Source organism: Lepus europaeus, chromosome 13 (genome assembly GCF_033115175.1).
Source record: "Lepus europaeus isolate LE1 chromosome 13, mLepTim1.pri, whole genome shotgun sequence".
Classification (NCBI taxonomy): Eukaryota; Metazoa; Chordata; class Mammalia; order Lagomorpha; family Leporidae; genus Lepus; species Lepus europaeus.
Genome location: NC_084839.1, coordinates 51,236,255 through 51,259,224, shown reverse-complemented (window position 1 = coordinate 51,259,224; position 22,970 = coordinate 51,236,255). Strand labels below are relative to the sequence as shown.

General features: G+C 39.7%; 2 protein-coding genes across 5 annotated transcripts in view; one reads left to right on the top strand and one right to left on the bottom strand.

Moving 5' to 3' along the window:
• Window positions 1-19,993, top strand: part of RTN4 (reticulon 4) — a 71,435-nt gene extending 51,442 nt beyond the window's left edge. For all 4 annotated transcript variants that reach the window (XM_062209443.1, XM_062209444.1, XM_062209445.1 and 1 more), the window contains 6 exons: window positions 1,865-2,072; window positions 7,948-8,086; window positions 18,038-18,107; window positions 18,374-18,420; window positions 18,578-18,636; window positions 19,005-19,993. In XM_062209443.1, the coding sequence (XP_062065427.1) occupies window positions 1,865-2,072; window positions 7,948-8,086; window positions 18,038-18,107; window positions 18,374-18,420; window positions 18,578-18,636; window positions 19,005-19,047 (566 nt within the window). In that variant the 3' untranslated portion in view covers window positions 19,048-19,993. The remainder of the gene's footprint in view (window positions 1-1,864; window positions 2,073-7,947; window positions 8,087-18,037; window positions 18,108-18,373; window positions 18,421-18,577; window positions 18,637-19,004) is intronic.
• Window positions 19,994-21,689: 1,696 nt separating this feature from the next.
• The window catches only part of EML6 (EMAP like 6), a 297,135-nt gene continuing 295,854 nt past the window's right edge, over window positions 21,690-22,970 (bottom strand). Inside the window, exon 41 of the mRNA XM_062209442.1 lies at window positions 21,690-21,996. Coding sequence (XP_062065426.1) covers window positions 21,972-21,996 — 25 coding nt within the window. The 3' untranslated portion in view covers window positions 21,690-21,971. The remainder of the gene's footprint in view (window positions 21,997-22,970) is intronic.

Sequence of the window (22,970 nt, the reverse complement as noted above, 5' to 3'; positions counted from 1 at the left end):
TCAGAACCAATCCTAACATGCAAACATAATTAGTTCTGCACCTTTAGATTGTGTTCATTCAAGATCAGCTCAATGTTTATTTCATGAAGTCTGTTTAAACTTTCTTCCAGTTTTTCCCATCCCTGGGTCTTATGATAGCGAAATATTCTTTTTTTTAACTTTCATTGACTTAACACAAAAATAGTGTTTTAGAGTTGGATAAGCCTTTCAAGAAAAATGCATTTCCCCCCATTTTCAGGTTTTCTAATTCATCTACTAAATTAAGTTTCTTGAAGAGTAGTGCTTCAGTGTATACTGAATGTCAGACAACTGTTAGCATTGCTGTTGTGTCTATTTAATATGGCATTTATAATGCCATTTTGACAATGTATTGGTACGATAGTAGAAACTTTCTGTGTAAAAAGTGATTTAGGTTTTTTCAGCAGGTTTGACAACAAAGTTGGGAAGGATTGAATAGTTGAAATATGAATTTGAAAATAAAGCTATGTAAATTGACAGCTTTCAAACCAAATCATATTTAGGAGAATGTAATATATTTTGTTGAATCTCTGCTATATGCCACAGTGATGAGTATTTAAAATACCTTCTTTAGTACTCATGATATACACTAATGGGAATTAAGGGATTTGTAGTAATACCTAACTTTGTACATTCTCATACATTGTTTTCCCCTACAGAAGTACCCCTTACAGTAAAGTGCTAAATGTACTTTAGAAAAACTAAGGCTCAAAACCAAAACAGCCTGTAAAAATGGGATTTTTCTTTGATATTTCCCCTTTATCTTAAAAGTTAACTGGTATTTGAAGTTCTAGTTAAGAGTATATCCAAATGAAGGAATCTTCAAAAAGTTGGAAATGCATATTATGAAAAGCTATTTGAAAATGTTTGCACCACAATAAATAGTTTTAATTCTATTTTTCCACAAACTTTTAAAAGTATCCTTGTTGTTACTGTACTGTAAAGTTTTTTTTCCTCCCAAATGTTCACGGTTCAGAGATGAATTATGCCTAGCTTATGAATTGAAGAGCTCTTTGGTATACTGTAGAGGTCCCTTTGGATTGAGTATAATCTGATCTTGACACCAGAGGCCTGTTGTTATTTGATTCCCTTGGTGGCCCTGTGACCACAGACCAAGAGTAGACTTGCTAAGTTTGGCTTTGTCTGAATCCTTACTATTAATAAACATTATATAACAGTGTAACACATATAGCTTTTCTCTTTTCTTTGACTCCTAAATTTTTTTGACATGACTATCTACTCTTCTAGGGAAGTAGTAGCTTTCAGGTAACTTAGACTGCCTCTGTCTTCTGTTGGTTGGCATTTTTCTGTTAATGATGACTTAAGTTAAAATTTTCAGTTTCTCAGAGATCTTGAGAGCAGAACTACAAAGCTTTTGTGTGTAGTTGTCAAAGTTTTAATTTTTAGCATTTTTTGAAATAATGATGTTTTTATGGCATTGAAATAGTTAATATATACATTGTAATAAATGTATATGTATTTTTTCCTACTACTTGAATATATGACGTCCATTTGATGAAGAAAATGCACCAGATGATTTAAAGTAGCCTTTTGTTTTGGATTACAGGTCTGCCTGCTTGAGGCATTTAGCAAGACAGTACAGCCAGAGGGACTCAGATATACAGGGAATAGATTTGAATGAAAAACAGTTGATAGTAAAAACTAAAAATAGATGCAGGTATTGTATTAATATATAAAAGAGTGTGTTTAAACGTAGCTCATGAGTTAGTGATTTTTCAATATTTTAGGCTTGGGTTTTAATTTATCTAGTGGCCTTTTTATAGATGTGCTGAATACAAATGAGTGAAATGTTCTAATTTCAGATTTCTTCTTTTTCAATTTTTAGTTGTTGACCTCCTCTACTGGAGAGACATTAAGAAGACTGGAGTGGTGTTTGGTGCCAGCTTATTCTTGCTGCTTTCATTGACAGTATTCAGCATTGTGAGTGTAACGGCCTACATTGCCTTGGCTCTCCTCTCTGTGACTATCAGCTTTAGAATATATAAGGGTGTGATCCAAGCTATCCAGAAATCAGATGAAGGCCACCCATTCAGGTGAGATGTTTGAAAAACAAGGCACACATTGGCAACAGTGTAAACAGGATTAGTATTGAGACTTCATTTTCTTTATTGTTTAAAGATAATTGCAAATATTTACTAAAAAGCTATATAAAAATTGTCTACTTTTCCAAGGGTCATACCAGAAGTTCATGTCAGAAAAAGATGGTATTTATATACTGTAGTTTACATCTTTTTCTCATTATGGAATATTGATTGATTAGAAATAGGTATTTCTTAACTAATTTGAGTTTAATGTTTAATAATATTTTATGATTTGTAAGGGATTATATTTTCTTTATTGCTTGCTTTTTATGCTCCCTAAAATGAAATACTGTTAGTTGTTAACTATCTTTTCATTAGTATGCTTAATGTTTTCCTGTTATGCTTTCCCTTCCTGACTTTGTCTTATTATTTTTTCTTTAGTTCCTTCTCATTTCCTAAGGTGTTACTTTTTCTATTTTCTTCTGTAGAGCTTTATTTTAGTACAGCTCTCAACTATTATCTTTTGCCTTTGTTTTCACAAGTATTCTCTAGCATTATATATCTAGTTGCTATTGTGACATACTTCAGCCTGAGTTTTCTGCCTCCAGTTCACATGCCATGTTTCCCCTTTTTCTTTTAAATACAGATATATTCACATGCTATAAAAATCAGTGGTTTGTAGTATATTCATAGGATTGCACAACCATCACCATCTAATTCCAGAAAATTATCATCACACCAAGAAAACCTCCATACTTGCTAGCAGTTAGTTACTCCCTGTCCAGCTACTGATAACCACTAACTCATCATGATCTTTTTTTCTCAAATTTATTAATTTCTACTAGTAACATACCCATTGTCCTAGTTTTCAAGCTTTTTTCTCCCATGTTACCTTGTTTTCATTTCATATAAAGATGTTCACGGCCGGCGCCATGCCTTAACAGGCTAATCCTCCGCCTTGCGGCGCTGGCACACCGGGTTCTAGTCCCGGTTGTGGCACCGGATTCTATCCTGGTTGCCCCCCTTCCAAGCCAGCTCTTTGCTATGGCCCGGGAAGGCAGTGGAGGATGGCCCAAGTGCTTGGGCCCTGCACCCACATGGGAGACCAGGAGAAGCACCTGGCTCCTGGCTTCGGATCAGTGCAATGCGCCGGCCGCAGCGGCCATTGGAGGGTGAACCAACGGCAAAAGGAAGACCTTTCTCTCTGTCTCTCTCTCTCTCACTATCCACTCTGCCTGTCAAAAAAAAAAAAAAAAAAGATGTTCACTACATTTAGTCGTTTTCCACTGCTTCCTCATTCTGGACTAGGAACCCATGAACTTATATCTGTGGCCAAATCCAGTCAGTCTGCTACTTGGTTTTGTATTTAAATAAAGTTTTATTGGCATACAGCTATTTAGCTGGTTCATATTATGACAGAATTCATTAGTTGTGACAGAGACCATATGGATGTCTGGGGCTACAATATTTAAAGTAAACATTTGCCTATCCCTGGTTGGACTCTACTTGTTGACAGATTGATTTGTGGTTACATCAGATTATTTCAGATCTTACAGATGTCAGATTCTTTTTTCTCAAATACTGCTTTTATCTTACTTTTAGGCAAGGGGATTTTCTGTTTATCACAGCATGAAATCCAAATATTTGTCTTATTTCTTATTTACTCCTATGATTTAGTGCTCATTTGTGTGCTGTCTTCCTTATATCCCCTGATACCCCAACAAGTCGTACTTTTTATTTGGTTCTGTGTTTCATTCAAGCCCCAGCTCTTTGAAAAAGGCTTCCCTATCAACTGGCCAAAAATACTCTGAGAATTCCTTCTTCTTTCTTAAGTATTTTATTTATTTATTTGAGAGATAGAGCTACAGTCAGTGAGAGGGAGGACAGAGAGAAAGGTCCTCCATCTATCTGCTGGTTCACTCCCCAAATGGCCACAGTGGCTGTAGCTGCACCCATCCCGAGCCAGGAGCCCCCTCCAGGTCTCTCGTGCAGGTGCAGGGGCCCAAGTGTCTGGGCCGTCTTTGACCGCTCTCCCAGGCCACACAGAGAGCTGGACTTGAAGGGGAGCAGCTGGGACTAGAACTGGTGCCCATGTGGGATGCCAGTGCTACTGGCAGAGGATTAACCTACTGAGCCACAGCACTGGCCAAGAATTCCTTCTTAACTGCACAGTGACTTTGAACTGTTTTCTAATTGATCTTGTTTATGGACAACATTTTTTCCTCAAGTTATTTGTGAGCATTTAAAAACCACTTTGGCACACCAAATACCTGTTTATCATGAAAGAGTATGTACCTTCCTAAACTATTATCCAGTTGATATTTATAGATAAATTGATTTTCAAATTGAAAAAAAGACCTACGTAATTGTTGTGATTATTGAGATAATTTGGTTTTCTCTAGATTTCTCTTAGTGATGAAGTAGTGATGTTACAAAGCTTTGGGAGAGAGACTGGTGTTGAATGGCTGCTTTGTGTCTGTCCTTTTATGTAAATATTTAATTTTCATGATAACTATGAGATAGGTAGTATTACTCCATTTTATAGAATGGGAAAACTAATTTGGAATTCAGGAATCTGAAATTTCTGCCGTATCTACCATAAGTCATTAGTGTTATTTTTTAAATTCATTATATTGAAATATGTAAAAATATTGTCAATTCAAAACTTTTAAATTATTTACAACAAATTTCAATGTCATTTGATTTTAAAGAAATTTTTTGAAAGACTAGTAGTTTCTTTATTCTTTGTTTCCATCTTACAAACATACTTTATTCTTAGTTCAAATGCCTTTTACAGTCATTATAAAATAAATTCAGCCAACATACCAATTTAAACCTGTGGACGGTTTTCCTAGTTAACCAATCACACTAGGACAGATGCAGTCCTACCATTCTTATTCATTATTGGAAAAGAGTGATGGACAGTGCTGGCATTGTATTAATAACATAAAAATGCCAGTTGAATTAAGGTAAATGTCTACAAGATGTCATTGCGTGTTGTCTCTGCCTTCTGGTCAGACATCTTTAGAAGAACCAACAGGAGTGATGTAAGCCAGCAGAAACCAACCAAGGTTATTTCATCCACTTCTAAATTTCTCAAAGCTGTATAAATAATTGCTGTTTTAAAGGATAATGAGAGTCAAGGCTGGTGCCCTGGCTCACTTGCTTAATCCTCCACCTGCGGCGCCAGCATCCCATATGGGCACCGGGTTCTAGTCCTGGCTGCTCCTCTTCCAGTCCAGCTCTCTGCTGTGGCCCGGGAAGGCAGTGGAGGATGGCCCAAGTGCTTGGGCCCCTGCACCTGCATGGGAGACCAGGAGGAGGCACCTGGCTCCTGGCTTCGGATCGGCGCAGTGCTGGCCATGGTGGCCATTTGGGGAATGAACCAATCGGAAGGAAGACCTTTCTCTCTGTCTCTCACTGTCTAACTGTATCTGTCAAATAAATTAAAAAAAAAAAAAAAAGGCTAATGAGAGCCTTTTAGTAGTTCTTTTTTTCTTTTTTTTTACATAAATTAAAGGATGGGAATAGAAGGTACCCAAAGCTTTATTTATGCAGTTACAGACAGAGACATAGAAATCTTCCATCCAAATGTCTGCAACGATCTATCCAAAGCCAGGAGCTTCTTGGTCTCACATATGGGTGCAGGGATCCAAACACTTGGGGCATCTTCTGCTTTCCCACGCTCATTAGCAGGAAGCTGGACTGGAAGTGGAGCACTTGAACTAGTGCCCGTTTGCTACACTACATCATAGCATGTCTCCTCACTTTTTTTAAAAACTAATAAATGACGGTTGTCTAGTAGTGGTTTAAGACCATTATACTAGTATATTCCTGGCCCTTAACAGGTTATACTATAGTAGGAAAAAACATACAAGTATACATATTTCTATTTCAGGGCTGGATATGGTAAATTCTTCAATAATAATATAAAAGAAAGTGTTGCTTAATGTATATAGGAGTGAGAGATTACATTAGTGTTTTAAGGCATCTTGAGTATCACATGAGGTTCCATGTAGGGTACGATTTGGGATGAGGCTAACTGACTAGATGAGCTACCACCAGAGTTAAGAGGGAGAGCACTGTGGATTGTGATGACTGTATGATGAACAAAAGCATTGAGATTGAAAAATGTTTAGTGAATGGCTCATTGCAGGCTGCAGCATAGGGAGTAATAGGAATTAAGGTTGGAAAGATTTAGGAAGACTCTGGAAAGTTAGAACTGCAAAATAACAGAATGTTTGAGCTTAAAATGATGTTGGAAAGTGTTTCTCTCATCTATAGAATTGGACCCCTCAGAGCCACGATAGTTAACATTAGGTACCAGGTCTTTACCTCCCTCTGAGTTCAGCATAAGTACACTATCCATGGTAGTACTATCCATGGTAACTCAAATAAAGCTAATCTGTCGTTGGTTGATAGAATAGGATGCAGCCTATTTGGAGACTGAAAAAGTATTCCAATTTGTTTGTAATAAGCACCTAGAGTGATGGCACCATGAATAAAAGCAAGGAGACATATTTGGTGCAAATTGCTTGGCAAAATTAGGGGACAAGGAGTTGCCAAAAGTATTATTGTTCTATTATTAAGTAACTGGTGTGCAGACATGGAGAAAGGGGGATGAGGTACAGAACTACTGGGTACAGAACTACTTCCAACAGATGGGAGAGAAGTACTTGGTGTTTTACACTATCAAGATAAAATGGGCTGGCGCTGCGGCTCAATAGGCTAATCCTCTGCCGGCACACCAGGTTCTAGTCCCCGACCGGGCACCGGATTCTGTCCCAGTTGCCCCTCTTCCAGTCCAGCTCTCTGCTGTGGCCCGGGAGTGCAGTGGAGGATGGTCCAAGTCCTTGGGCCCTGCACCCGCATGGGAGACCAGGAGAAGCACCTGGATCAGCACGGTGTGCCGGCCACAGCGTGCCGGCCGCAGCAGCCATTGGAGGGTGAACCAATGGTAAAGGAAGACCTTTCTGTTTCTGTCTCTTTCTCTCACTGTCTGCTCTGCCTGTCAAAAAAAAAAAAAAAAAAGAATAAAATGGCTTCTTTGAAACAGCAACTATGATAAAAGTTTTTTAGATCCCTGCTAATTTGACATTTTTACAGTTGTATATTCTTAAATTTAATAAATCCAGCCATCTGAATATAAAGTAGGGCATTTAGATGGGCAGTAAATACTGTGTTCTATAGAGATTGCCACTGTAGTTTTGGTAGTAATTGTATAATTTGGTGCTTGACAGTAGAGCAGTTTTTCTTGAAAATTAGGCTGATAGAGTGTAGGATTTGGAAATGAATAAGAAGGAAAAGTTTGTAAGTCTCTGGTAATACAACTCTGAACATGCTGATCTTGTCTGATCTTAGAAGCTAACCAGAGTCAGGCCTGTGTAGTAGTTGGATGGGAGGAAAACGATCAAACCTTTAATTACTGTTCGTCAAGTGAATTGTTTTGGTGCCCATTGGCTTTAAGCACTGAATCTTTATGATAATCTCTGTTTTATAAATGAGGAAACTGAGGTCTGGAAATAAGACCAAATAACTTTGCTGAGTTACACAACTAGATAACCAGTAGCTGAGTTTGAAATTTAAAGTCAGACCAGTCTGGCTTCAAAGCAAAAGCTTTTTCTATGCAAGTCAGCCAACGGTGTGTATCAGTGAAATAGTTCTTACTTGCTGAATTTTTATATCGTCTTTAATTTGGAAACAATTGACTTTTTCATAGGTTTTATTCATCTGTTTTGTAAATATATGAGGGGCTTCAACCAGTTCATGGGAAACATGTGTTATCTTTTAATTCCATTTATCCATGGACCTTTTGAAGCCCCCCCTCATTACTGTTGATTGACTTTTAGGGGGAAAAATCACTCTAATCAGTAACAATTTTTTCTAGGGCATATTTGGAATCTGACGTTGCTATATCTGAGGAGTTGGTTCAGAAATACAGTAATTCTGCTCTTGGTCATGTGAATTGTACAATAAAAGAACTCAGGCGCCTCTTCTTAGTTGATGATTTAGTTGATTCCCTAAAGGTAAGTTTATTTTGCTTTTTGTTTTTGACATAAGAATTAGTGTCAAAAGAGTTAAATGTAAAATTCTTTTTCTATATATAAGAAATAAAGTAATAATGAAATCACATTACTGTAAACTTGTGTTTTAAAGGCAATGCAATAAATATTTAGGATGAAGGAAAGTGCTGTAAGGAGAATAATTTATAAATTCATACTTTTGGAAATTATAAAGGTTAAAAATGAGAGAACATTAAACGGAATATTGGCCATAAAGATTATTTAACTCATTTAATACTGGATATGATTTATTTTGCTTGACATTGTTTGAGAGTCTAGCACTCAGTTTCTTAGTTTATAGAAATTCATACACATAAGTTATTTCATATCTTGGACTCATTCTTAAGTGTGTTTATTCTGAAAAAGGTTTAACACTCTGAAATACCTCAGTTAATCTGCACTTGATAATTGGAGTTTTTCTTTAGTTTTCGAATCTTGCTACATAGCAGCTGTTGGGAATCTACCTTGCAAATAAACTTTCACAAAGTTATTGCTGCCCCCCTCTAACAAACCACTAGACCACAGTCATGTAATTTGAACCTTGTGCTGGAACTATAGTCCTTTTCTTTTATGCAGAACTTGCCACTTGTGTTGTGTGTGCTGTTGCTGTGACGCTGCCTAAGACATGCCTTTTTTCTATCTAAACCTGGGTGGAAAGGCAATGTGGTGGTAATTTTGCTTTTTCAAGAGAAGTGATCTAGTTTGCAATTTATCAAACTGACAAAGGATGTCATAGCATTAGGATGACTGGGTCTTTCGACTCAGGCAAACAATTTCTTAATTAGAATAAGTTTACATGCTTAAAATGCTTTTTTGAAAAACAAGCAATTTTACCTTTTATAAGCTAGTAGATAAAAACATTATTTCCAGCTGTATGATGGGTAGGAAGCCCTTGATAATTTAGATGTACATTCTGAAAATGTACAGAAAAGCCTTTCTTGGTAAAACTTGTGTTTTTGTTGCATGAGAATTTAATTGTTTCCTCCCTGATGTCCTTGTAGATAAGTAGCACAGATTCCATCTGTTTGTTTCACTGAGTGAGGGTGCTATATAAATACAGAGTGCTGGCTTAAAATGTATCACTCTTGACCCTTTATAAAAATGATTGATGGTATTACCTTTCTGGAGAGAGAGTTCTTTAAACATTTGCCTTCTATTTATTGCTACACTTACTGCTTAGAATTTTTGTTTAAACAGAGGGCATTTTGAAAAGAAAATGGTTTTCCTTCCTTCTAGGAGTAGATTTTGTTAATTTTTGCCTTTTGGCCATAGCAACTGGTAGAAGTCATACTCTTGCCCTTAATGCAAGCAAAATATTTCTTTCAGTTACTATTTTTTCTACTTTTTTTTTTTTTAAAGATTTATTTGAAAGAGTTAAGAGAAATCTTCCATCTGCTGGTTCACTTCCCAATGGCCACAGTGGCTGGGGCTGTACCAGGTGGAAGCCTGGAGCTTCCTTCCGGTCTCCCATGTAAGCGCAGGAGCCCAAGGACTTGGGCCATCCTCTGCTGCCTTTCCAGGCACGTTAGCAGGGAGCTGGATCAGAAGCAGAGTAGCCGGAACTCAAACCGGTGCCCATATGGGATCCCAGCACTCCAGAAAACAGCTTATTCCACTGAGCCACAACACCAGCCCCACCTGCTTTTTCAGTATAAAGAAAGAATCGTTACTATATTCAGGTTGATTTATTTTGCTGTATTCAGATTTAAAATCCATGAAAATTTGCTAATAAATAACCCTAGTTTCCAGTTTCTTGATGACTTTATGGTCTTACTTAAATGACACTGAATTTTCTTTCTTTTTTTTTGTTTTGTTTTTTTTGTTTTTGTTTTTGTTTTTGTTTTTGTTTTTTTTTTTTTTTTTTTTTGACAGGCAGAGTGGATAGTGAGAGAGAGACAGAGAGAAAGGTCTTCCTTTTTGCCGTTGGTTCACCCTCCAATGGCCGCTGCGGCCGGCGCATCACACTGATCCAAAGCCAGGAGCCAGGTGCTTCTCCTGGTCTCCCATGTGGGTGCAGGGCCCAAGCACTTGGGCCATCCTCCACTGCTTTCCCGGGCCATAGCAGAGATCTGGCCTGGAAGAGGGGCAACCGGGATAGAATCCGGTGCTCCGACCGGGACTAGAACCCGGTGTGCCGGTGCTGCAGGCAGAGGATTAGCCTATTGAGCCGTGGCGCTGGCACTGAATTTTCTTATAAGAACCAGTTTTGTATTGGACTTAATTCATTTTTGTGTATCTAGGAAAGTGGAAATTATCCTACTTTGAATAAAATTCAGGTGAAATTATTGTCATTTAGAAAAGAGACATTGTTTTGAGCTCTGTGACATATAAAATAATAGCACTCAAAAATGTGAAAGGTTTCTCTGTAACTCACTATCTTCATAAATGAAAGATACATTTAGTACCCTCAAATTTATATAATCTACAGTTTTTAGGTTGAGGATCACAGCTATCACTACTTTTCTCCAGAAAAATGAACATTTTAGAGCCACTCTTGTAGCAGGCAACAGTTGTTCTTTTCCGTGATTTTTTTTTTTTTTAAGCTTTATTTACTTATTGAAAGTTAGAGAGGCAGAGGCAGAGAGAGAAGTCTTCCACTCGCTGATTCACTCCCCAAATGGCCACAACAGCTGGAGCTGAGCTGTTATGAAGCCAGGAGCCAGGAGCTTCTTCCGGATCTCCCATGTGGGTGAAGAGGCCCAAGGACTCAGGCCATCTTCTAGTACTTTCCTAGGCCACAGCAGAGAGCTGGATCGGAAGTGGAGCAGCCGGGACTCAAACCAGCACCCATGTGGGGATGCCAGCCCCTTCCTTGATTCTTACATCTGTTTTCGTAGGGGAGGGCAGAATGAGGAAGAGCCTGTTCTTTCAAATATGATCCAAAGAAATAACCAAATTCCAGCACTCATCGGTACTGTTGTGAAAGGTACAACAGGTTAAACCACTGCTTGTGAGGCTGGCATCCTATTATTAGAGTGCTGGTTCCAGTTCTGACTACTCCACTTGTGATCTAGCTCCCTGCTAATATGCCTGGGAAGCCAGCACATGATGGCCCAAATACTTGGGACCTTGCCAATCATGTGGGAGACCAGTACGGAGTTCCAGATTCCTTACTTCAGCCTGGCCCAGACCTGGCTGTTGCAGCTATTTGGAGAGTGAACCAGTAGATGGAAGAGTGATCTCACGATCTCTTTCTCCCTCTCTCCCCCCTCTCTGTCCCTCTCTCCTCCTCTCTCCCCCTCTCCCTCCCTTTCTCTCTCCCTCTCTCTCCCCCTCCTGCTCTCCCTCCCCCTCCCTCTTTCTCTCCCTCCCTCCCTCCCTCTTCCTCCCTCCCTCTCTCCTCCCTTCTGTCTCACTTTGCCTTTCAAATAAATAAATCTTTAAAAATAATGAAATAAAAAAGTCCTGACTGGATATGTTGGGTATCAGTGTGTCTGGTCTGGGTCTTCTGATGGTTGACTTGGGCAAATAAAAATAAAAAACATGTTCTGCCCTAGAAAAGATTTCAAGTGTCTGTAGGTTGAACAACCATTTATTTCCTACTTAAACAGGAGGGCAAAATCATGACAATATTTGTAAGCTCATTCATTAGAACTCAGTTCAGTTAGTGTAACATTTGATTGCAAGCAAATGTTTTAACAAGTCCTCCAAATTTGTTTAAAAGCTCTGTTTCTTAAAGTGGGTGTGTTCCATTAAGTACCAGGCATAAAGCGGGAGAAGATGATCTTTAAAGAAGGAGGAATGTCCTTTGATAATATAGAGGAAGCTGTGTCTGTTTCCTTTCTTGGAGAATCTAGTGTGTATAATGAGAAGCTGACAAGAGGCTGTATAACTTAAACCTAGTAGTATTTGCAACTTTGTTTAAATAGTACTGGGAAGCTAGTGTACTTTGAGAAACACTGGTGAGACTTACATCATTAGATAGTTGAACCAATTGAAACTATATAGGGGGGCCAGCACTGTGGCAAAGCAGGTAATGCCGCTGACTGCAGTGCCAGCATCCCATAGGGGCACCAGTTCAAGACCCAGCTCCACTTCTGATCCAGCTTTCTGTTGTGGCCTGGGAAAGCAGTCGAAGATGGCCCAAGTTCTTGGGCTCCTGCACCCTCATAGGAGACCCGGAGGAGGCTCTTGGCTCTTGGTTTTGGATTGGCACAGCTCTAGCCATTGATAGCCAACCAATGGCTAGAAGCCTCCCCCCCTCCCCGCCCTCTGTCTCTGTCTCTCCTCTCTCTGTGTAACTCCGACTTTCAAATAAATAAATTAATCTTTAAAAAAAAAAAAAGAGAAACTACATAGTTAAGATTTAGTTCAGTTTTTGTGATTAACCTGTTAAAGGATCTTTATTACGGCTCTTGTTTAAAAATAGTGGTTCTCAGTGTTTGGTGCATATTGGCATCACTTGGGGAGCTGTGAATTTACCAATACCCCGGAAGGTGAAGGGGTTGATGGGTTCCATCCCCAAAATTCCAGTTTCCCTGGGAATACTGCCTGGAGAGTTGTTTTTTTTGTTGTTGTTGTTGTTTGTTTGTTTTTGACAGGCAGAGTTAGGCAGTAAGAGAGAGAGAGACAGAAAGGTCTTCCTTTCCGTTGGTTCACCCCCCAAATGGCTACTACGGCCGGTGCACTGCTTCTCCTGGTCTCCCATGCGGGTGCAGGGCCCAAGGACTTAGGCCATCCTCCACTGTACTCCCGGGCCACAGCAGAGAGCTGGACTGGAAGAGGAGCAACCAGGACAGAATCCGGCACCCCAACCGGGACTAAAACCCGGGGTGCCGGCGCGGTAGGTGGAGGATTAACTAAGTGAGCCGCAGCTCTGGCCTGTTTTTTTTTTTTTTTTTTTTTTTTTTAAGAAAAATTGTGGCATTGCCCTGTAACTCCTAGGCTGTAACATGCACCCACATACACAGACTCAAACTCACACTCACCCACCTCCCAATTATAAAAACAGGTCATGGCATGGCCTCTCATACACTTGGCTTTGAGGCTAATTGAAAAAGGCTCTGAGCTTTATTATTTTAAGATTCCTGCCTTTTGACACACTAAATCCCAAGATGTCATCTAATAGTTTTATTTCTTAGGGACTAAGACCAGGTATTTTCAGCAGAGATCTTATTTTTCTATAAGATGGTTTTGGATAATGAAGACTAGATTCTGTATGGCAGTAGGCCTGTGGCTTTCAGTTAAAAAAGTATGTTAAAATTTTTTTAAGAAAATTTCTAACTGTAGTTGCTGCCTGAATATCTCAGGCAACCATATTGTTCCAGAATACAATCTTAAGTCTGAAAGCAAGTAGAAAAAGCTCTGAGCTCCAGAAATAGCTGACCCAAAAAAACATTCACATCTAGCCCTCGGGCTCTGATGCAGCTGTTAACATACACATTTTGACAGTTTTCTTTTAGATTTCTTTGGCTCACAGTAAAGGTAGAAGGGAAATGTGCTGGGGAGGTAGAGGCAGAGTCATACTAACGACTGAGTCTGGAGGTGTCAGAAAAGGTGAAATCTCAGTGCTTGGGAATGCAGAAACATTTTGAAATTGTCAAAGTAATTTTTGAAATTTTATTAACTACTCTTAATCCATTTTCCTTAAAGATATTTCCCCATCCCCAGTTGAGCAGCATAAATCTGCAGAGCTCTTTAATCACGCGTGTGGTTCATAGTTAAATTTAATTCCCTATTCCTCCGGAGTAAAGACAAGTAAGACATGGCCCTTGCCTACCATCAGTATTTGTTAGATCTTCATTGCCTTTTGGCTCTAATCTCATTACTGCTTTGATTTACACAGTTAATATGTGTTGGCTATAATGTTGCAAAGTAATTTGCCATGGACCAGCACAGAGTTGACAGTCCAAAATGAGAGCTGCTTGCTTGCCTCTTTAAGGTGGTGTTTCTTGATCTTTGTTCTGCTTTGCTATCGCTAACATGCACACATGTGATGGATTCCTGTTAATCACTGTAGTGGCTTTACAGTGTAGCAGAGCAGGTTGTAGTCAGTTACACCCAACATCGTGGTGACCTGGAGTAGCAACTTGATTCAAGCTGTGATCTTTATGTCATAGTTGTTTCTTCATGGGGATAATATGAGTATTCAGCTTTTGTATAAATGTGTTAAGTATATAACTGTAAATACATAAAGCATAGCAAGTGTCATAGATTATTTTTAATTACTTGCTATTATGTAACAATTGAAGGAATTGTGTGTTTGCTGGAATGCTAGCTCTTCCACCTCTTTCTCTTTTGATCTTGTCTGTGTTCTCAGAAATCCCTTACCTAGTATTTTTGTTTTGGGCTGCTGATGTGTCAAATTAGCTCCAAATGTAGCTGCAACATTAGGAAATTCTGTGATAGCATATAGAAATGTGAATTTCTGGTCTTGTTTTAAAAAGATTTATTTATTTGAAAGGCAGGAGTGACAGATTGGGGGGCAGATAATCCACCTGCTGGTGGGACCAGTGCTGTAGCATAGTGGGTAAAACTGCCACCTGCAGTACCTGCATCCCATATGGGCTCCAGTTCGAGTCCCGGCTGCTCCACTTCCGATCCAGCTCTCTGCTATAGCTTGGGAAAGCAGTAGAAGATGGCCCAAGTGTTTGGGCCCCTACACCCACGTGAGAAGACCCAAAAGGAGGCCGGCGCCGTGGCTCAACAGGCTAATCCTCCGCCTTGAGGCACCGGCACACCGGGTTCTAGTCCCGGTTGGGGCGCCGGATTCTCTCCCGGTTGCCCCTCTTCCAGGCCAGCTCTCTGCTATGGCCCGGGAAGGCAGTGGAGGATGGCCCAAGTGCTTGGGCCCTGCACCCGCATGGGAGACCAGGAGAAGCACCTGGCTCCTGGCTTCAGATCAGCGAGATGCGCCGGCCACAGTGGCCATTGGAGGGTGAACCAACGGCAAAAAGGAAGACCTTTCTCAAAAAGGAAGACCTTTCTCTCTCTCTCTCTCACTATCCACTCTGCCTGTCAAAAAAAAAAAAAAAAAAAAAAAAAGACCCAAAGGAGGCTCCTGGCTCCCGATTAGCACAGCTCCAGCTGTTGGGGTCATCTGGGGGAGTAAACCAGCGATGGAAGACATACCTACCTACCTCTCTCTCTCTGCCTCTGCCTCTTTGTGACTCTGCTTTTGCTTTTCAAATAATTTTTTTTTTAAAGAGTGACAGGTTGGGGAGGGGGGTGGCGCATGATCCATCTGCTGTTTCACTTCCCCAAATGTCTAACAGCTGAGCCAGGTCAAAGCCATGAGTCAGGAACTCCACCCAAGCACTTAGACTATCTTCTGCTGCTTTCCAAAGCACCGTTAACAAGGAGCTGGATCTGTAGCAGAGCAGCCAGGACTCAAACCAGTGTTTTGATACGGGATGCTGGTGTCGCAAGCAGGAGCTTAACTGCTGAGGCACAACACTGGCCCCCACTGGTCTCATTCTTAAAATGGGAAAAATTTGGTAACATGGGCCTGAAGTACTTGCATGGCCACATAATTTTGAGTTGGGGTACTGATGCTGCCTTGAGAGAGAGAAGGCAGCCACGTGTTTGCCTCAGTCCTCACCAGTTATCCTCATGCATCTGTGTCACTTGTCTGGCCCCCAAAACTGTGGAGGCTTCGCTCTATTCTCTTTGCTGCCGGCTAGCCAGGCTTTTAGGAAATGGGTTTTGAAAGGGGCAAATAACATTTGAGTCCCTTTGAGGGCGCAGGTGTGAGGACTTGGGCTTCAGCTTCTCTCTTGTGCACTGGGAATGTGGTCTTGTCAGTGACTGTGAGGAACAAGTAGAACTCATTTTTGTGTATGCTGTTATAAGAAACTTGTCGTGGAATGTGTAGGTTATTGCTAAAACAATTTCTTTGCAACTACGGAAGGTTGACTCTTTTCCCTAAAGAGTTTTAGATGATGATGATGGATGAAAATAGCTTCGTTCCTCTGAGGTAAACTTGCTTAAATTATATTTAGTTTCTGCCAAAGAAGCCTTAAACTATGTGAGAAGGAAACGACTGGAGTTACCCTTCAAGCTTTTCTACCAGAGGTTCCTGGAACAGTTGCTAAGAACATGGAAGCTTTTTTTTTTTTTTTTTCCAGTTGACAGGTGTTAAGAATGCCTGACATTTACTCACTGGAACATTAGTTAAATTCAGTTGTAGGGGTGACAAGAGTGTTGCTATTTTTAGAACTGACAGTTGGTTCAGGAATCCATAGTGTCTTCTTAAATACTTATTCAGGTTTGAACACCTTAAAATTAATGCTCAAAACACAGCTTATGGTAAGCAGTCAGATTTTGTTGAATGAATGAATATATACATACTTTAGATCAGAAGTAGCAGACTACTACCTATCTGGCTCATGGCCTGTTTTTGTTTAGCTCAGGAGCCAGGAATGGTGCTTCACGTAAGTATTTTTTAAAAGGTTGTAAAAACAGCAAAGAACAATTTAAGATTTTAGGTGGGACATAAAACCTACAGTGTTTACTAGTTAGTTCTTTCCAGAAAAAAATTTGCTGATCCTTCCTTTAGCTATTGGAGGTGCTACCTCAACCCTCCTTTTCATTTATTACCTAATGTTAACATAAAAATTACGGGAGATGGTGGTAGGATGCTGATACGCTTGTGACCTACTATAGAGCAGACATGTGAAGGCTTTGAATTTGGAAGCCAAAGAATTGCAGACACTGACTGCTTAGAAGCCTTTAAGAAGTGCTTTGAACATGATATCGAGCTGCCTTCGTGACTCTACAATGTCATGAAGTTTCAGACCTGGAAGATTACTTCCAAATCTTGTCTGACCATCTCATGAACAAACTATGGAGAGCAAAGGAAGTAAAAGGTTTTTCAAGATGAAATCAATTTTTAGAAGTAAAGCCTTTGCTCAGCTGCCTTAATTGATTAAAAAAATAAGAGTTGTCAGTTCTTTGCAATCCTCAACTCCTTGAGGGGGCTCTAAAATCAGGCCCAGTCTGTCCAGTGATACATGTCTTAGAGGCCTCAGTTGACCCTGGCTATGAGAAAATCCTGAAACTTTATACCTGTCAATAAAACTTTCTATTCCTTTTTTTTTATTATTATTTCATTAAAAGTGGTAAAAAGATATGAGAGGCAGAATTAGAGGTTTTCCCATCTGCCAGTTCACTCCCCAAACGGCCACAATAACTGGAACTGAACCAATCTGAAGTCAGGAGCTTCTTCTGGGTCTCCCACATGGGTGCAGGGGCCCAAAGACTTGGGCCATCTTCCACTGCTTTCCAAGCACATTAGCAGGGAGCTGGATCAGAAGTAGAGCAGCTGGGAATCAAACCGGTTCTCATATGGGATGTTGGCACTGCAGGCGGTGGCTTCACCCTTACACCACAGCACTGGCCCTGCCCCCACTGCATGTTTAATAAACACTAATTTACTTATGCACTAGTCACCATTTTAGACGCCTTACAAGTGTAAACTATTTCTCTTAACCTTAGGAGGGTAGAAGCGATATTTTTGGTACCTGAAACCTAGTTTCTGTACTAACACTCTGCCTCATTATTGCTTATCAGATGCCTGAAATGTTAATGTTTGAATTATTTAGTTCAGGTATCTTCAAGCATTTATACTTGGTAACTTTAATAGCTAATTCTCATAGTAGTACCTTTTCAGTCTTCACATTTAAAAACTAAATTTTGTAAGGTATAAATGATGTTAGAGATCTGAAGGTGGTGTGTCTTTGGCACATTTCCTGATCTCAGAAAACAGAATTAACCACTTAATAGTGTACTCAAGGGAAAAGTGGGTCAAATCTACTAATTGTTTAATTAGGATTTTGAAATTTTGAACTGAGACTTCAAAGGGAAATATTTTAATGATGTACATCAAATTTTGATAGTAGGTTGGCATTTAGATGGCATTCTTACATTAGAAAGCTTAATTTTTATTTGAATTTTGTCTATAATGTTTTCTTACAGTTTGCAGTGTTGATGTGGGTATTCACCTATGTTGGTGCCTTGTTCAATGGCTTGACTCTTCTGATTTTGGGTAAGTTGATAAAAGCACTAGCATGAAAGATGGTAGAGAAAGAAAAGATGTGGGAAAACAGACATTTTAGTAGAAAATAACCTTTAGGAAGATTGTGATCTGTCTGTAAATTCTGATATGGATACTCAGTTTACGGAAAAGCTGTTTAGCTCCTGGAGACTGCTGCAACTACCACAATAAACAGATAAAAGGTGGCCTTAGCTGATGGGGCAGTCATACAGCTAACCAGGGGTACCTGTAGTAAAAGGTTGTGTTTCCTCTTTCAGCTCTGATCTCACTCTTCAGTGTTCCTGTTATTTATGAACGGCATCAGGTAATTTTTTACCTGTTGATTACAGAATACAGTGTTCATCCTATTACATAGCAGTACTGGTTTTTTAAGCCTTTAATTTGTGAATCCATAGTAATGGTTAATATAATTCTATAGCAATACTAGTTCTCTTACAACTCCTTTTATATCTCTCTTTTAGGCACAGATAGATCATTATCTAGGACTTGCAAATAAGAACGTTAAAGATGCTATGGCTAAGTAAGTAGTTAAAATATACAAGTTTTGTTTTTTAAATAAAGATAAGGTATGCTGGATTTTGAGACTGGTGTTGCATTTTTTACATTATAGGCATTGAATAGCAAATCGTCAGAATTTAAAGGGTAACATCAGAGCAAAGTATTTTTTTCTAACATTTGGATTGTTAATTTCTAGTTTTACTAGATATTTAAGACTTGACTTAAATCTAATTTTTGGAGCCAAGGTGGCAAAATTATAGCTTATAACATGGCAGCCTTAGTTTGTCCTTATATAAACTGAATAATAAATGAAAAGTTATTGAAGGATGGCTTTTTAAGGGGCAGAAGACAAGATATTTACATTGACTGTTCCTCCTTTTTCATTTGTAGAATTCAAGCAAAAATCCCTGGATTGAAGCGCAAAGCTGAATGATAAACAATAGGAATTCATCTTTGAAAGGATGTTTATTTGCTTACATGGGGGAGGGTCAGGGAAGAATGAAACCTTGACATCACAGTGCAGCTTCACAGATCTTTATTTTTAGCAATGCACTGTTTGAGGAAAAATTACCTGTCTTGACTACCATGTGTTCATCATCTTAAGTATTTGTAAGCTGCTATGTATGGATTTAAACCGTAATCATATTTGTTTTTCCTATATGAGGCACTGATGAATAAAAAAAGATCTGAGAAAGCTGTATATTACACTTGGTTGCAGGTAGTCTTGCTGTATTTTTGGAAAGTTGCCGAGAAAGTGGAGCTGAAAAAAATAACCCTTTTCACAGTTTGTGCGCTGTGTGTGGTCTGTGTAGATTGATGCAGATTTTCTGAAATGAAATGTTTAGACGAGAACATACCACTAAAGCAAGAATGAAAAAGCTTGCCTTTCTGATATGTTCTAGGTGTATTGTGAATTTTACTGTTATATTAATTGCCAATATAAGTAAATATAGATTATATATATATCTATATATAGTGTTTCACAAAGCTTAGACCTTTCCCTTCCAGCTGTCCCCCCAGTGCTTGATGTTTCAGAGTCATTGGTTATACATGTGTAGTTCCAAAGCACATAAGCTAGAAAAAGAAAATATATTTCTAGGAGCACTACCATCCTTTTTCAACCTGAGACAATGCCATACGCATAGAACTCTGACATAAACTTCATTGCACCGACTTACTTAGTTAATTTTGTCACAAACTCTGAATCTGTGGACTGAACCTAATGCTTCCAAAAATGTTGTTTGCAAATATCAAACATTGTTATGCAAGATATTATAAAATGGACTTATACCGTTGTGGTTTAAGCTGTACTGAACTAAATCTGTGGAATGCATTGTGAATTGTAAAAGCAAAGTATCAATAAAGCTTATAGACTCAAATGTATGTGGTATTTTGGTTTTGTGAAACTGTGGTACATCAAAAGTGTACACAACTGGTAGACTTTGCTTCAACCAGTGAATGGTTCCTTGAATTTATGGAAAGGTTTTCGGCTCATGGTGCAGGTGTGTTTACAGAGAGCATGCTTACATAATCAAATTTATTTGACACATACCAAAATGTTTTTGAAGTAGGCATTTTATACAATAACTGAAAATAAATTCATGCACCAGTATTTAAACATATAGAATACAGTACAGATTTATGAACATACACAAAACCATATATAAATGCTTACAAATAAGATTTAAGAAGGTTTCTTGACTCACGGACAGACACTATTGCTCTTTAAATATAGTTGTACATGTCATTGATCAATTCGTTGTTCTTCCATATGGTTATTTCAGCGCAAGACTGGATCAGTATGAAAGGTCAGTAGTACAATATATTTAGGCAGACATGATTATCACTCAGTGTCATCAATAACATGGTTACAGAAAACAAGACTGCATAAGGACTCTACTATGGGCCCCACAACCTATTAGTGGATTAATGTAAGGCATCAGTAAACTGGCATATAAAAATAGCTTAATGAGTCATCTAATCCATTAGAATGCTGAAGCACTTCTGTGGTAAAATGTTGATTTGTTATTTACTTAAATGCTTCGTTTTACCTTTTTTCTAAAATGGCAAATGGCCAGGAACTGAAGCTCCAGGATTTTAGTTCATTGAATGGAAGGTGTCTGTGGGCCAGAACCACCAGTCCACTCACCAGCTTGGCTTTCAGGGAGCTGCATCCACCCTGCCCTGTTGTCAGCAGCTGGCTCCGTGGAAAGTGCGACCAAAGGAGGTTAGGGATGGTGTCAGGGTAATAGTGTGCAGCTTGCATTCTATCACACAGCTAATTCTGAGGAACTCTTAGACTTGTTTGGTTGTCTAATTTTGTCAAACACTCCTTGAGCTTAGGGGTTTGGTCTGCAGAGTTAACCTACATAGTTTTACCTGAAGCAAATCAATGGAGTCCAAACAAGGCATAACCACAGGTCACCTCATTAGTTACCGTTGTCAGATTTTACAGGACCAATCAGCTCATCCACCTGGACCTGAGTGTGTTTGTTTTATTTTTAACTTCGGTTTTGCAGTAGAGCTTTGTTTTAGTTGAATTATATTTTGGGTTTTGGGGGTTTGGCACTAAACATAACAAAAATTAATTCTGATCCCTTCTGGGCTCAACTGATGTGTTTCATTTAGGAAGCCAAGACAAACACAGTACATGGGTGACAGACTAGATATATCTGCTAAGGGTCCTGTAGCCCTCCTCAGTTTTGAAATTTTAGCACCATAAGTAGAAAAGAGAATCTGTGGGAAGTGAGACAGCAGCCCACACAACTGGAAACTTTCAAAGGCACTTAATGGATATAAAACTCGGCAAAGGAAACATTAAAAAATTAAGTTTCTCAACTTGTTTATACATGGCTCATTTGGTTTTGAAAGCTAAATGTGGAAACAGGCTGTCGATATTTCGAATACTCAGGTGCATCGAACTTATGCTGTCTTGTCCAACTTACTTGTAAAAATGAACATTCATAAAGTATATAGAAACATAATAGCAAAACATCTTTTGTAAAAGTTTTGATGCAAATTAAAAGCTACATCTTGGTTAGGGGAACTGAGGCTTTCAATTTTGTTAATGGGCTACATTATCACACAGGATTTCTTTGTCAGTGTAGTTAGTGTGTGTCATTGTTAGTTTCAGGAACAGGCAAGCAATCTTAACAATTTAAAACTTTACCTTCCGGGCATCACAGCCTTGGAGAGTCCAGATCATGAGAGCAGTCCTAAGCTCCAGCAGCAGTCTGAGCTTGTGCGTCCCTGCAGCATCGTAGGCGTTCCCAGCAGCCAGTGGCGAGGCAGTGGCTTAGCACGGCCTCTGCAGTCGCTGGGTGGTAGCAGCAGCATTAACGGAAGAGGTTTCTGGCATTACAGACATCGCCACACAAACACACTGTAAAAACAGGCCAGCTGGTTATTTCGCATGGCTAGCCACAGCCTTTCCAAGTACTGAGACTCGAGCTCAGGTGATGGATCGAACGTTTGAATTTCAAAAAGCAAACGAGGGGGTCTTGCCACCAATTACAGGTGCATTGCTCTTTTCAATTTAAAAAAAGTTGTGTTTGGTTTGGTTTCACTCCTTTGGCAGCTTGTCTGTGCTGAATGCGGTAATTGCTTTTGGGCATTTGACTTCATGCTCACTTCTGTTCCACTGAAAAGGTTTTATCAACACCACTTGAGTCGAAGAGCTCTTTCAAGTATTCAGCACAGGGCTAGGGATTACAGTACATTCCCAAGCCTATGAAGTCCCGTGGGCGCTGTGTTTTTAGAGACCCCCTAAGACTTTTATAGAGAACACAAGTCACTTGTGTCTCCCGTGTGGGGGTGGCCAACTCCTATCTCTTACTCCTAGCTTGTTCACAGTTTGCCGGTGCTTATCCACAAGAGCTGCTGTCAGTACTATTGTCTAGGGCTGTAAGTGTCTGCCAGTGGTTGGCACAGCATGTGAGAAATGGCTGCTCCAAAGCAGCCCAGCAGGAAGTACCACAGCACTTTTGGGTTATAGGTGTCTCCTACAGCCTAACAGCCTACTAAGAATATCAGAGGCATGCATTTCTTCTTTATCCCTTTAGGAGTTCTGCTTGGGATGAACAGAAGCCAAATCCATGCTGCAATAAAGCCTTTCAACTACCTCGGATGGGGAAAAGCTGTCAGTTTTGTTCCTCCACACTAAGCAGTGCCCTTGTTGGAGGGGCACCCAGAAGAAAGCCGTGGCCTTGGGAACACTCAAGGGGCTGGGGTGCCTGATGGGGGAGGCTACCAGAGCTGCTTCCAAACCCTGGCTTCCTGAGTCCTCACGCACAAGGTCATGCGAGTTTTCACACAAGGTCACAACCGCCCCGACTGGGAGCCTAACTAGCTGCTTGG